The sequence below is a fragment of the Panthera onca genome, chromosome D4, assembly GCF_046562875.1.
Source record: "Panthera onca isolate mPanOnc1 chromosome D4, mPanOnc1 haplotype 2, whole genome shotgun sequence".
Lineage (NCBI taxonomy): Eukaryota > Metazoa > Chordata > Mammalia > Carnivora > Felidae > Panthera > Panthera onca.
Window position 1 is genome coordinate 29,717,171 of NC_138351.1, and position 14,898 is coordinate 29,732,068.

At 44.1% G+C, this 14,898-nt stretch overlaps 1 protein-coding gene across 14 annotated transcripts in view; it reads left to right on the forward strand.

Moving 5' to 3' along the window:
- Window positions 1–14,898, forward strand: part of AOPEP (aminopeptidase O (putative)) — a 342,210-nt gene that overhangs the window by 222,988 nt on the left and 104,324 nt on the right. For all 14 annotated transcript variants that reach the window (XR_009603091.2, XR_013551794.2, XM_060609897.2 and 11 more), the window contains one exon: window positions 5,793–5,836. Coding sequence is in view for 12 of the 14 variants with exons in the window: in XM_060609897.2 (XP_060465880.1) it covers window positions 5,793–5,836 (44 nt within the window). In the remaining 2 variants the exon portion in view is untranslated. The remainder of the gene's footprint in view (window positions 1–5,792; window positions 5,837–14,898) is intronic.

Here is a 14,898-nt window from a genome sequence, read left to right on the forward strand (position 1 = left end):
TAAACATTTCTAGTCCCTTCATGGTCAAAAAGAAATATAAAATAAAAAATAAATAGAAGAAGAAGGAGGAAGAGGACTCGGTGGTGGTGGTGGTAGAGGAAAGGTAAAGATAGTCCTGTTTCTTTCCAAATGTGTGGGTATCTGTGAGAATTTTCAGGGTTTGGGCAATTTACCAGTCCCACTACTGCTAAGCATGAGGTTGCGTGGTGCAGAGGGAGGGCTTAAGGCTGTGTTGGATTCTTATGTTTCTTTCCTTAGTATTGTCTCCTTTTCAAATTTATGCCGTGACGCTGTACTTCTTTCCTTGTTTGGATGCTGCCGGTGCCATTTTTTGTCTTTTTTTTTTTTTTTTTTTTAATTTTAATTTTAATTTTTTGATTTTTTTTTTTTTTTTTTTACTTTTTAATGATGAGTAAGGCTGTGATCCAGGTTCTTTGCTCAGAAGTCCTTCAGGGGTACCTGGGTGGCTCAGTCGATAAAGCATCTGGCTTCGGCTCAGGTCATGATATTGCCCTCTGTGAGTTCGAGCCCCGCATCGTGCTCTGTGCTGACAGCTCGGAGCCTGGAGCCTGCTTCGGATTCTGTGTCTCCCTCTCTCTCTGCCCCTCCCCCGTTCATGCTCTGTCTCTCTCTGTCTCAAAAACAAATAAAAACATTTAAAAAAATTTAAAAAAAGAAGTCCTTCAATTTCTTCTTTTTCCAATTTACTTCTTAATCATATCCCTTGTGAAACCCCACCTGTCCAATATTTTATGGTATTACCATCTTCCCAGTCCCCACTACATGTTAACAATGACTTCTTGCTGACCAGTTCATTTCTCAGTTCTTACCCTGCCAACCCTGTCCTTGCTTAAATTATTTGGTTATTTGTTTTGCCTCTCCTACCTCCCTCTCCCCATGACCATGGTAATTATTCATAAAACATCTGAAAGAAATCACTAGTCCTGTGCAATTATCAAGCCATTGTCAGTTTGTCTGGTAGAATATATGTGTACCTGCTTTTTATTGAATATTTTTACCCGGATTAAAAAAAAAAAAAAAGAAATTACCAAATTAGCCTTGTGCCAAACATTAGTGTATTTTTTTTTAATCATGCCTAATTCACTGTTATTAGGTATTAATCAAACTAAGCTATCTGGGACTGACCTGATTATATAGGTTATTACAAGAGTAGGAATACAGATTATTATGACAGTAGGAAATGACAAAATATTCACAAGGAATGTATTTTTTGATTGGGGTGAGGGCTTGTAACAATTTCCAAGGATCCAGATAAAAGTTTATCCTAGCCCACTGTCAAAACAACAGGGGTTTTGGGCTTTGAGTTTGGTTTGGTTTGCCTTTGGTTTTAATCTTTTTTTCAGGCATACTGTAGAGGTGACAAACTGGGACTCTGGCATTTGTTGCTAGCTAACTTTGTCAATGATCCTAGAATCAGGCTTTAAGGAAAGTCCTCCTTGTCCAGTTAAGATTTGTAACTTAAAATTCAGCCAACATGTTGAAGGGAAGAAAGAAGCTGGATGGAAGAATTGAAAAGAGGTAGTGAAGGAAAGAATAACCATAGGAGACATTTTTCCTTTTATATTCTCCTGTTGTGAGAAGAGGGGGAAAGCTTCTGTCATGAGTCCACTCTGGGGTATATGCCAATTTCCAAAAAGAGCCAGGAAAACTAGCAGGTTGTGGTTAATGATTAGGTCTATAAAAGGAGTAAGAAGGACCAGCAGGGTTGATTCCATTGATACAGCAATGGGGCCAAGAATGTCTTTGGATTGGATGGATCTAGCACTGTGGATGGCATTCACACAGCCCATGGGAATACAGGCACCATGACTTCGAGATGCTCGAGGTGTTGGGGTTTTGTGATCCATCGTGATCCTCTAGACCTGTTGTCCCCAGCATTGGTTGGAAGCCGCCAGCCAGCTGCCATGTGACCTGCAGGTCTCAACCCTGAGGCAGGATGAGGCAGATGACGACCTGCTTTCTCAAAAATGAAGCAAGGTTTCTTGGAGACCTCCTATACTTTTCCTATATTCACACAAAATTCTGGAACATTGTGTTCTGTAGTCCTATAAAGAAAGATCCAATTGTGATTGAAAAATGCAAAAGGGAAGAATTAAAGTTAACTCTGAATTACCTGCTTCTCCTGCAGTTAAATTCTCCTCCTTGTCATTGAGTTAACGTCACTTTCTCTCATATATAATTGAGCATAAATTACTGAACGAATATGGGATGAGTCAGTATGGACTATAAGGAGATGATGAAGCAAACTTAGTAAATTATAATTATGGCACTCAGATTAAAAAAATTTTTTTAATGTTTATTTATTTATTTTTTATTTATTTATTTTTTTTAACGTTTATTTATTTTTGAGACAGAGAGAGACAGAGCATGAACGGGGGAGGGTCAGAGAGAGGGAGACACAGAATCTGAAACAGGCTCCAGGCTCTGAGCTGTCAGCCCAGAGCCCGACGCGGGGCTTGAACTCACTGACCGCGAGATCATGACCTGAGCCGAAGTCGGACGCTCAACCGACTGAGCCACCCAGGCGCCCCAATGTTTATTTATTTTTGAGAAAGAGACAGAGTGTGAGTAGGGGAGGGGAAGAGAGACAGAGGGAGACACAGAATACAAAGCAGGCTCCAGGCTCTGAGCTGTCAGCACAGAGCCCGACGTGGGACTTGAAACCACAAGCTGTGAGATCATGATCTGAGCTGAAGTCTGATGCTTAACTGCCTGAGCCACCCAGGCATGCCTCAGCACTCAGATTTTTAAGAAGCAAGAATACTATCAGTAAGCCAATGAAAGAAATATTTGCAAAGTAATCAGTATACCAGATTGTGACAAATTAATTTCTAAATTAACTTTTTTACAAAATAATTATTTAAATTATAAAACTTTGGCTCAGGCCATGATCTCATGGTTCACAGGTTAGAGCCTGCATTGGGCTCTGTACTGACAGCTCAGAGCCTGCTTGGGATTCTGTGTCTCCCTCTCTCTCTGCCCCTTCCCTTCTTGTTCTCTCTCTCTCTCTCTCTCTCTCTCTCAAAAATAAATAAACGTTTAAAAAAATTAAATTATAAAAATAATGACTTTAAGAACCTCAAACAAAAATAATTCCTCACAGGGGCACCTGGGTGGTTCAGTCGGTAAGTGTCCAACTTCAGCTCAGGCAATGATCTCACAGTTCATGAGTTCGAGCCCCGCATCGGGCTCTGTGCTGACAGCTCAGAGCCTAGAGCCTGCTTCAGAGTCTGTGTCTTCCTCTCTCTCTGCTCTTCCCCCACTCACACTCTGTCTCTCTCTCTCAAAAATAAATATACATTAAAAAAATTTTTAAATAATAATTCCTCACATTTTAGATATTACTCATTTCCTCTTTTTTCTCCATATATCTACTGAAGGTGCTAGGAAGGACTTTAGATGTGAGGCATTATTCTGTTTGGAGTTGTCCTTTTCCATTCTGACTACACAATACATTTTTTTAAAAATTAGTTTTGTTGCTCTTTGTATCATTTATTGTAGGTGAAGCAGCAGTAGACAAATAATAACTTGGAAGGAGAAGGGAGGTTAGGAGAAATAAACCTTTCATTAGTATTCCAACTAGAGAGACTTTGCCTGTGGAAGAAATGGCCTTAACCACCTGTAAACACAGAAAGGGATGGCGGCTATGCTTGGTGCCATGATGGAGAGAGAACACCTTGTCATACAAATTGTTTGCAGATTTCCATTCCTCTGCAGTTCCATCTGTTTGTAATATGAAGGTCAGTGCTGCTTCCATCTTGCACCATGACTTAGATGGATCTCATCAGAGCCCCGAGCTGACCCTGGATCTGAAGACTTGGTTCTTGGGGCTGGGGCAGAGGGTGGGGCTTCTTTCTGAAGAGAGTCATTTGGTAGTGTCTTACTTGATCAGTTGGACTCACACACAGGTCCCTCTTTAAAGGACCTGTTGTAAAAGATTGTTTTCAATTTATTAAAAGAAAAACTTCATGCGTAGACCTTGTTTATTGTTCAATATCAAGTCCCTAGAAACTTTAATATTCATCTTCTCTCTTTCACGTTCTACATTTATCCAAAATGAATATTATCAAACCCTGAAGATAACTTAGGGTTAACACTAGTCTGGGGTCACTCAGCAAATAAAAATGCATAACATCCACTTACATTCAAATTTCAGATAAACAGCAAATAATTTTTTAGTGTAAGTATGCCCCCAATCTAACTGATCATCCTGTATTTTATCTGACAAACCTAGTTGAGACCAAATCGAGATTCTAGAATTAGATGGGCTGAAAAGATTGGTCACAGTACTTAAGGTGCCAATTAAATATAAATGTAACTTTGAACATTTATATGTGAAATTTTTAGGCCTATGATATTGTGATTATGTTTTTATTTTTATTTTTTTAATGTGTGTTTATTTTGAGAGAGAGAGAGGGAGAGAGAGAGAAAGCGAGCTCCTGCCTGAGAGCAAGGGAAGGTCAGAAAGGGTAGAGAATCCCAGACAGGCTCCGTGCTATCAGCGAGGAGCCTGACGAGGGGCTTCATCCCATGGGTTGTGAGATCATGACCTGAGCCAAGATCAAGAGTTGGCCACTTAACCGACTGACACTCAGGTGCCCCATGGCTATTTTTTTTTTTTAATGTTTGTTTATTTTTGACAGAGACAGAGACAGAATGCGAGTGGGTTAGGGGCAGAGAGAGAGGGAGACACAGAAGCAGAAGCAGGCTCCAGGCTCTGAGCTGTCAGCACAGAGCCCGACGCGGGGCTCGAACTCACGAGCTGTGAGATCATGACCTGAGCCGAAGTCGGATGCTCAACCGACTGAGTCACCTAGGCGCCCCATGGCTATTTTTTTTTTTTAAAGAGTCCTTATCTTTTAGAGATAATTTATTGAAACATTGATTGATGCAGTTGTGTAACATTTGGGATTCACTTCTGAATAGTACAGGAGGCAGGTAAGAGGTTAAGGCGGATTGGCCGTGGGTTGATGGGTACGTGAAGGTTAATTATACTCTTCTCTACTTTTGAGTGTGTTTGAAATTTTCCATCATAAAGGGAAAAATGGGTGTGTCTTAAGTCATACCTTTAGTTTAGAAAAATCTATTAGTGAAAGATCCTAAATGTGAAATAATTGAGGATTTCACAGCGGCATGGAAGAGGCTGTGGAGGCATGGGCCCATGAACCATTTTGTAATTGTGACATCTTTGTTCCTCCACTGGGGTTTTAATTGTCTTGATTTTTGTCTTCATCTTTTTTTTTTTTTTTTTAAGTAATCTTTACACCCAACGTGGGTCTCGAACTCACAACCTTGAGATCAAAAGTCACATGCTCCACCAACTGAGCGAGCCAGGTGCCTGTCTTTATCTTTCCTTAGAGTAATGCAAGAATGTTGCAAGTTAGTCACTAGCCCCTTGGCCTTGTGATTGTCCAGTTGTAACAGGATCTCTAGGGAAAGCTCATGACGAGAATGTGGTTGAGTAGAGAGAGGATGGTGCCTTTTGAAAATAGTTAAACATGAAATAAAATAAATTGGTGGGTTAGGTCAAAATAACAAACAGTACATTTTTCAATTTGTTTGTGGGTTTTACAAAACAAATCTCTTTAACTGATTGGATTGAAGCCCTGGTAAATTAATAAATACAATATATCATATAATAAGTCAACATAGGCCTGGCTTCCCTACCAGGTAAGCTGTCAGCAGCTGGGAGCACCCGGTCTCTGGCATGATTCCGGACAGAGTTATTTATTGATGGACATCTTTAATGGTTTGCTTTTTTCTTATTCCAGGATTTCCTTCAAATGCTGTTGGAGAACATCCCAGAAGAGAAAAGGTGAGGACCAATTTAGGAATTAAGAGCCCGGTTTTACTTTTAATGTTAAAAAAGGATCCTGCCATTGTTTGGCTTGTTACAATCTAGAAAATTCAATCTTCCTCCCTTAACTAACTCCCTCCCAGGCGGAGGGAGTCCCAGGACAGTCAACCAGACCGAGAGTGAGGCCCAGGTGGGTGTTGGGAGTTAGGGCATGCAGCCTTGGGAGGGCCCAGAATAGATGAGCCCTGAAAGTAGTGTAAGAGGCAAGCCAAGGACACTTTGTGGCCTTAGTTACTGTGAAAAAGAATGGAGGAGAGGAGAGTTCTAGGTTAGGGTTCTCTAGTTAATGTAGCTTAATATAAGGAAATACTGTTTAATTGAAGGTAAAAGCATAGTGTAGTAATAAGAGCCTGGGATTTGAAGTCAAGTTCTCCTAGGTAGGTTCTTACATCACTGTGGCTCCTTCCTAGCTCTGAGATTCAGAGCACGTTACTTCATGCCTCCAAATTTCAGTTTTTCACCCTTGGGAGGATTAAAGGATATAATACCTGTGAAAAGTAGGTGCTCAATCAATGATTGATACAGTTAAAACAATAGTCATGTTCTGTGCATCAGTCACTGTATATAGGATCTATATGCAGTAAGTCATTTAATCCTTATGACAGTCCTCCACCACCACCACCATCATCATAATGGTTATCGTTTTATTTTTTTAATTTTGTTTTAGACAGAGAAAGAGCAAGCAGGGGAGTGGGGCAGAGAGAGGGAGAGAGAGAATCTTAAGCAGGCTCCATGCTCAGCACAGAGCTCAACATGGGGCTCAATCCCACAACCATGAGATCACTACCAGAGCCAAAATCAAGAGTCGGATGCTCAACTGGCTGAGCCACCCAGGCGCCCCATCATAGTGGTTATTGTGAGCCAGCACTCATTGGAAGGTTTCTATATGCAGACACTCAGTTAACCTTCCATCCAACACCGTTTGGTGCATTACATGCCTGCCCTATTTTACCAGTAAGAGGACTGAGGCACGAGGAGCTGACCACGTACAGGAGGAGGAGGTTTAGGACCTACATCAAAGTTTAGACTAGGTTCATTCCAACCCTCTCCTTCTAATTTCCTGTCTTCATTTAGACAGTAAAAGTGAATACCCTGAAACATAATTTCTAATAGCAAAATTGGTATTTAACCTTAAAGGAGGGCATCTTGAGAAATCAAACATTTCTTTGAAGCGGAGCCAATGTTCCTCTTGTTTCTGACCCACAGATTTAACTATGTTTTTATGCTCACACTGGGTCTCCAAATGTGCAAATGAATTCTTTCACACAGACACTACTTGGACCCACACAAGGTCATCTTCCATGTAGGTGGGCCAGTCTTACAGGCAGTCCAGATGAATGTCTTAAAGGGAAGGTGGCAGTGTTTATGCCACCAGAAGATGACATATAGGTTCAGGGGAGTTTCCAGGGGCTGTGAAGACATGAAGATTTTTTTCTAAGTGTTAGATTTTTGCCTGCCCTTTTGTCTTAACTCCCATCTTTCAGATTTTTGCCTGCCCTTTTGTCTTAACTCCCATCTTTCACGTTCTAATTCCAATTCCAATTCTACTTCTAATTCCAATTAGCCACTTACTTTTAAAAATTAGATGTGGGGGTGCCTGGGTGGCTTATGTGGTTAAGCGCCTGACTCTTGGTTTTGGCTCAGGTCATGATAGTGCGGTTCGTGGGTTTGAGCCCCGCATTGGGCTCCGTGCTGTTAGTGCAGGGCCTGCTTGGGATTCTCTGTCTCACTCTCTCTCTCTGCCCCTCCCCTACTAACTCACTCTCTCTCTCTCTCAAAATAAATAAACTTTAAAAATAAAATAAAATTAGATATGAATACACACACATAAAGCAAACCAGTGCACCATACAGAATGAACATACCTCTATTATTTGATAAATTCCTTTATTTCTGCCTCTTCATGTTCATGCCTTTTGATGCTGTAGGAAATCTTATACGGGGAGATTGCATGGAGCTTAGTAATTGGCCAAGATAATTAGCTTTTCACGAGGCTGCTCCTGAAGGAAGTGTGGTTTGTTTTGGAAAGTCTAAAATGTTTCAGATTTACAATCCTTTCTTTTAAAGCAGAGATATGGGTTTTCTTTATGCAAAAATCACATCAGATGTGGCCATTATTCCTAAGGTCAAGAACAACAGTATGTGTATATATATATATATATATATTTTTTTTTTTCTTTTCTTTTCTTTTTTTCTGTACCTCCCTGAAATAAGTTTTCATGCCCTCTGGTAGAATTAAGCAGTTTCCTTAGAAGCTAATGCAAGAAAAAAAAGAAAAGAAAATTAATAGAAATGGTGTATTGCTGTTACCAAAGTCTGTTACTATACATTGTTTCAGAAGAACCTCTTAGGGCACAAATACAGCAAATTTCATGGAAGCAACAAAGTGCATTTTTGGTTTGGGAGGTCTTTCTTTTCATCCTCTTGCTACTAAGGTTATGAAGTTCATTTGGATGGCCCTGAGCCCTCTGGCTCCAGGGGACCTGGATTTTATCATTGTGAATATTTATTGAGAGACATTCTGTTGGACCCACAAAGAGACTTTTGTTGTGATTGTGGAAGAGCCCCGTCTGTTTGATAGTGGCCACCGACCAGCAACCTTCACCATAGGAGAGGATGCCTCTCCCAGTTAGGATCATGTTTTGGCTAGCAGGTTTAAGCTTCTTTGTGAAAGTCCCCTTAAAAGTTAACATCATTTCCTCCCTACAAGGAATCTGTTTCAGCAAGTATACCAGAATAGTTTTTGAGACTCAAACATCTTCTTTCCTGCTAACTAAACTGAGAATCTAATTCAGCTATTAAAACAGACCGTTTGCCCTTTTACCTATGCAGCATATTGTACCAATTTTATCTGGGTCTCCGAAGGCCCCACACCTACCCCCAGAGCTTCTAATCTGTGGCTCTGCTGCAAACTGATCCCTGGGCACATCTGTTAGGCACGTGAGCCATTCTGATCGGGACAAGGTTCTTCAGATTAGACCAGTTAGTGTTCAGGAGCCAGCATCCTGTGTGTCATAGTGCTTTTGCATTGTTCTTTTGCTTTGATTAATTTAACATTATCTATTGAGCACCTCCCATACCAGGCTTTATATAAAGGCTGGACACTAGGGGACGGGAAGGAATAGATTCCATGCCCAGCCCGCAGGGATCTCCTAATCCACTGCTGAAGATACACGTGAAACAGATCATTGTGACTCCTGGGAGTGCTCCTGGGAGTTTCAGACTCCTCGGTATACAGGGAAAGGCCCCCCATGTCCTAGCCTCAAGCCTGGAGGCAAGGAAGTACCTCTGAAGGTTTAAAGTAGGAGAGTGCCATCAGCAGGTTTGAAAGATACTGGGGCGGGGGGTGGGGGGGGGGGGGGTTGCTGTGGAAGATAGATGTGGGTGGGAGGGACTGGAAGTCCACCAATGAGAAACCAAGACAGCTGTTCACCCAGCAAGATCTAGAGCTGGAACCCGGCAGGGGTTGTGGCAGGAGGGTTTGAGAATAATGAGCAGATCTGAGGGATATTCCAGAGGGGCCACAGGTAAGACTTGGTTGGTTGTTTTTGGAAGTTATAGGGAGGAGTCCAGCACGACCTGACCTACCTTTCTTGGCCACTCGGTTATTCTCTGAGGTAGCGCTGGAAACATAGCTCAGAGAGGGGAGATTTGTCTCAGGAACCAGTATGGGGCAGAGGGAGTGAAAGGGAGAGGATTTGAAGGTGGAGGGAGGAAGGTGAGGAGCTGTGTTTCACACATCTTCAACGTGAGATTTCTGTTTAAATGCTAATGTTTTATGAGACCAAGGGAAGAAAAAGCTGAAAGGGCTTAGAAGGAAATCCAAACGGATCCTAGGTGCCAACCAGCCCTGATACAAGAGCACCCTGCCCACCTGATACTGCAGCCGTATCAACAGTGGGTCTCATCAATTATTATGTCTGTGTGTGCATGTTCCTATGTTTGGTTTAATTCACTACCCTTCCTCCCCCACAGAGCTAGGGAGTACTTGCTTATAAATGTGACTTCAGCAATCTTCATTATCTACCCGAGCACAAATGACTCCTTTTGATCAAGAAACAAGTAACCATGTGCACGGTTCTGAGATGCACACTATTTGTATCTACTGTAGAGAGAAAACTTAAAGACAAATTATCGGGGTACCTGGGTGGTTCCATTGGTTGGGCATCCAACTCTTGACTTCAGCTCAGGTCATGATCCCAGGTTTGCGGAACTGAGCCCTGCATTGGGCTCTGTGCGGACAATGTGGAGCCTTCTTGGGATTCTCTCTCTCTGCCCCTCTGCCCTGCTCACGCTCCCTGTCTCTCTAAAATAAAAAAAATTTAAAAACCAGAACATAAATTACTAAAATTTGAAAATCCATGCAGAATGTCAGTCATGTGCCAAACAAGGGCATTTCCATTTTAGACCAGAGCACTGAGGGTCCCGGTGCTTGAGTGCATCTCGTACCTGCACTTCCAAAGTCCGTCCCATATGCAGTTTAGTTCACGTGAAAGTTGCAAGGGGCTTTAGAAAGTTGCGCAAGTTGTGCTTTCCTTTAGAGATATGGAGAGTGTGTGATCTTTGGAACCTCAAGAGGCTGCAGGTGGGAGCCAGAGTGATAAAGACATCTCTTCTGGTCAGCAACAAGCTGAGAGGCACAAGTGGCAGAAACAGCTGATGGTCAGCCCACCCAGCCTCGTCACTCCACCCTCAGATATCAACTGAACAAGCAATACCACAAGCGCAATACCATTTTCACACAAGCCTGGGTCTATTTCTATGCATGTTAACCTCACAGAGAGAAGAGCCATTGCCTTTAAACTTTCTCAGCTTTAAACACAGCTTATTTCTCTAGCCAGCATTATGCCAGGGCGTCCAGCATATTCTTTCTCCTGCCGTGTTAACTATGTGTGACCACATTTATAGCTCAGAGGGACTGGAGACAGATGCCTGAAATGCAGAGTTGCCTTACAGGATGTAGGAGTACAGAGAGGGAACTCTCCCAGCCGGAGGGTGAAACAACCTGCTGTTCCAGATATCCAGGAGGCCTGGGTAATGAGGCAGAAGTACCGCTTGCTAGTACAAATATGGGGGCATGCATCGTGGGCCTGTGTACTTTTAGCTATCTGTATAAAATCAATTTCCATAGTGATCAGACATGCAGAAGAGTAATTTCCTGTAAGTCCTGGGTCCCAGCGAAGTGGAATTGCTTCTGCTTGTTGTTGTGATGCTTTAAGCCACATGATCTCAGAGGGAAAACATTCACCACTGGCTTAGACTCTGAGCGTCTTGATTTGAAAAAGCCAACTTTTGCTTTACCATGGCTGTATATCCAAATCCAAACCTAAAAATTCACCGGCACTGTCACCCCAATAATTATAACAAAACAGCAAAAACTACATAATTGTCACTTTTTCCCTCCAAACATGCAGTCCATTTCTTCCTTGCAAATGAAGCATTATTGGGGCACCTGGCTGGCTCAGTCGGTAGATCTCTTGATCTTGGGGTTGTGAGTTCAAGCCCCATGTTGGGCAGTGAGCCTCCTTAAAAAAAAGTAGGCATTAATCACACATCCCTTATAACTTCTTTGGGAGGTAAAGCCACTTCTAGTACCTTAAAAAAATAATGGTTTTTTTAGCAGCTGCAGTTACTGCTTTTATCTTCCTCTCGTAGTTCAGCGTCCCATTCCCCACTAGCAATTCCCAAATAGGCATCAGTGCAGTTTGACATCTGCATGGCACTGGGAGTCGAGAAACCTGGGTCTTTTCTTTGGCCCAACTTTGGCCAGTCTTCTCATGCTGCAGTTTCTCCATCTGCTAGAAGCCACACACAACAATTGACACCCACTTCACAAGGATATTATGAGGAATGAAGTGATAATGGTTATAAGATGCTTTGAACCTTTCCAAAGGAAAGTGATCTGAAAACACATGTTCTTTTCATTCAAGGAAGAGTGTCTTTTGCCCCTGGATGCAGCTGAACAATGAACTCTCCTGCCCTCACACTTTTGCCCCTCCTAAGGGTCTCTCCATCTCTTCAGAACTGAAATCGAAGGGCAGACAAACAGGGTGACTACAGCAGGGGCCAGGCCACCTTCAGCAGGAGAGACATGAGCAAGAAGGCAGGAGTGTTTGGAGCAAGCACAGGCCCTTCTTTTCCACAGATTTGCCTGCACCAAAAGTCACGACCAGCATATCACGATGCCTAGGTTCAGCATAGAAAGAAAAGCGGGGGCTTTGTAGCCAGGCAGCATAGACTTGGATCCCAGCTCTTCAAGTACCATCTGTGTGGCCTTGGATAAATCCCTTAACTTCTTGGAATTTGTATTTGCTCATCTCTGAGATGGGGATAATAGTATTGGTCTTGCACAAATGTTGTAAAGTGTAAATGAGATTTTCGCTACAGTGCCTGGTACATAGTAGGTGTTCAATAAATAGTAGCTGCTGCTTTTATGCCTTTACTTGATAGTGGACAGAGGAGTTCTTATTTGCTTTGTTTTTGGTGCCATGGTATAGTAGTACCTGTGTGTGCAAATACTAAATATGGCAAAGCAAAATTTGCCTTAATACTTTCCAACGGAATAACCCACACAGTTGGCCTGGTCTGTTGTTCAGGTTGTAGACCGTAGCACAAATTGTTCACCAGCATGTATATTCATTCCATGGGGAATCATCCTGCAGAGAGCGATGGGGCCCAGTGTCTGCACATGGTCTCTCACTCATCCAGTGCCACCCTCCACATCCATCCCCAGCACACCACGTCTGTCTAATCCTCTTCACATAGCCTCTCATGTGAACACATTCACGGCCTCCACTTCGGTCTCCCTGCCTCCAGCCTCTTTTCCCTCAGGTGCTCTTCCTTGACTCCATTTTGTTTGTGCCATTCTGCAGCCATATTCAGTGTCTCTTTGATGAAGCCCAGGCCCAGGGACAGGGTTTCAGCGTTCTCACAGGTTACCCCTTTTCTTCCCTCACCTCATTCTGTGTGCCAGCCCAGGTGACCATGGCTTTGCGCTTTCCTGCTTCAGCTCCCTCTACCTGCATGCACTTTCCTTCTCTTTTACTGGTCCTGCTCCATCACTGGGCATAGCACAGCCTTCCTCCATGACGTGGTCCAAGCTTTGCTTCCTTTAAGAAGACTCCTGGCATGCCTGAGTGGTACAGTCAGTTAAATCAAACTCTTGATTTCGTCATGATCTCACGGTTTATGGGATCGAGCCCTGTGTAGGGCTCTGCACTGACAACACAGAGCCTGCTTGGGACTCTCTCTTTCCCTCTCTCTCTGCCAGCAGCCTGCTTGCATGAGCATACTCTGTCTCTCAATATAAATAAATAAGCTTCAAAAAAAAGGCTCCCCTAACACACCTCCCACTGTCCTTCTAGCTGCCGCACTTGATGCAGCCGGTGCCCCTTCCACACATAGTCCCACCTCTCCGCGCAGGCCCTGGCAGCACGGTGACTATGTCTGTTGTGTGTCCCTACCGGACAGGCCCCAGGGTTTCCGATCTGAGCCTTCCCCAGAACCCTGTGCCCTATAGATCTATGCAGGGAACGAACGCCCGCAGGCAGGAGGCACTGCCTGTTCTTCAGTTTTCTCTGGTGAAGACTGGGCCTTGCTCAGTAGCATTCCAGGACTCAACTCCTCAGCCCCTCCCCATGCCACCCCTAACAACGTGTTTTTAAGCTAAAATTCCCTGAAGGAAATTTATGTCTGTGCTCTTACTCCTCCACGGGGAGGCACAACAGCTGTTCGCCATCTTTTGTAAAATCACTCAAAAATGGCCATGAAGTCACTCCCAGACTTCTCTTCTTCAGGACATTTAATCCCAGTTCCCTTGACCTCCCTTGCGGATCCAATGCATTCGGCCCTTTGATCCTCACTGCCACTCTTGTCTAAATCCTTTCTAAATTCCCTGTCTTCCTCTCAAGTTGTGCAAGGTTTAAGAATGCCTGTTTTTCTAGAATGCCACAGCACAACAGAGCTCAGGTCAGAGTGAGCCTCTTGCTTTGGCTTTCCTGAGTTCGCTGGAAGGATGGCGACAGGAGCTTTTGGCCCCAGGGCTCCAGACCCAGGAAAGGAAGCAGATGAATGGGCGGCTTAGGAGAAGCTTCAGCAAAGCTTCTGGGAAGGAAGGACAGGAAGAAAGCAGGCATGCCTCTCAATCAGGACAGACAACTTAGAGCACCAGCAGATTCCCCCCCCCACAGCTGTTGAGGCCCCAGGGCAGGAACCCAGCACCACCAAATGACCCGCCCTCCTGAGTGCCAGACAAGGTGGGGATGGTCTGCATTTGTTCCAAACGAGCAGGCCAGGCCGTGCATGGAGCACCTTGTCTTCCGTGGAAATTATACAGTCTCTGCCTTTGCAGCCCCTCACATTTCCTTAGAAAATAAGACCACTTTGAGTTTCCTCAGATACTTCTCCAAGAGGCCCCTTCAGCCCTGCCTACTCTCCCTAGCAGATCAATCAGGCCTGTTACAGGGCATTTCCAGCACTGCTCCATGCCACCAACCAAGCTCAAAAAGGAACAGTGACCTGGATTTAAGGTGTTCTGGGAGCCACCTCCTCTCTTCCAGTCATCCACCCACCCCTGCGCCACGTGCTGCACACACACACACAGGCACATGAGTGCACACGTGCATGCACACACGTCTCTACACTCTCATGGTCATGAGGGGGAGCTTGGCCACTCACACCTGGATTGATGCTGCTAACTGGCCACAAAGAGGTGGGGCAAGGCTCGGGGACAGTGGCACCCGGTGGTACCTGCACACGAGGCACATCCAATAATTCCACTGAGTCTGGGAACCTGGATGAGCCCAGGGTGAGCAGCCTTGGGAGGTCGTCACTCTCCCCTTCTCCACCGCTGGCCTCTCCCCTTCCCCTGCTGTTCATCTCACAGATGGACATCACCTTGAAAATGAATCCAAACCGCTTTGTCTGTGTAGTCCCTCTTGCCCCCTGTTTTGTTTGGAAATACCAACAGCTGAGCCCTTTGGCAACCTTGGCTTTTGCTCTGGCCCCGGGAAGACCAAGGCA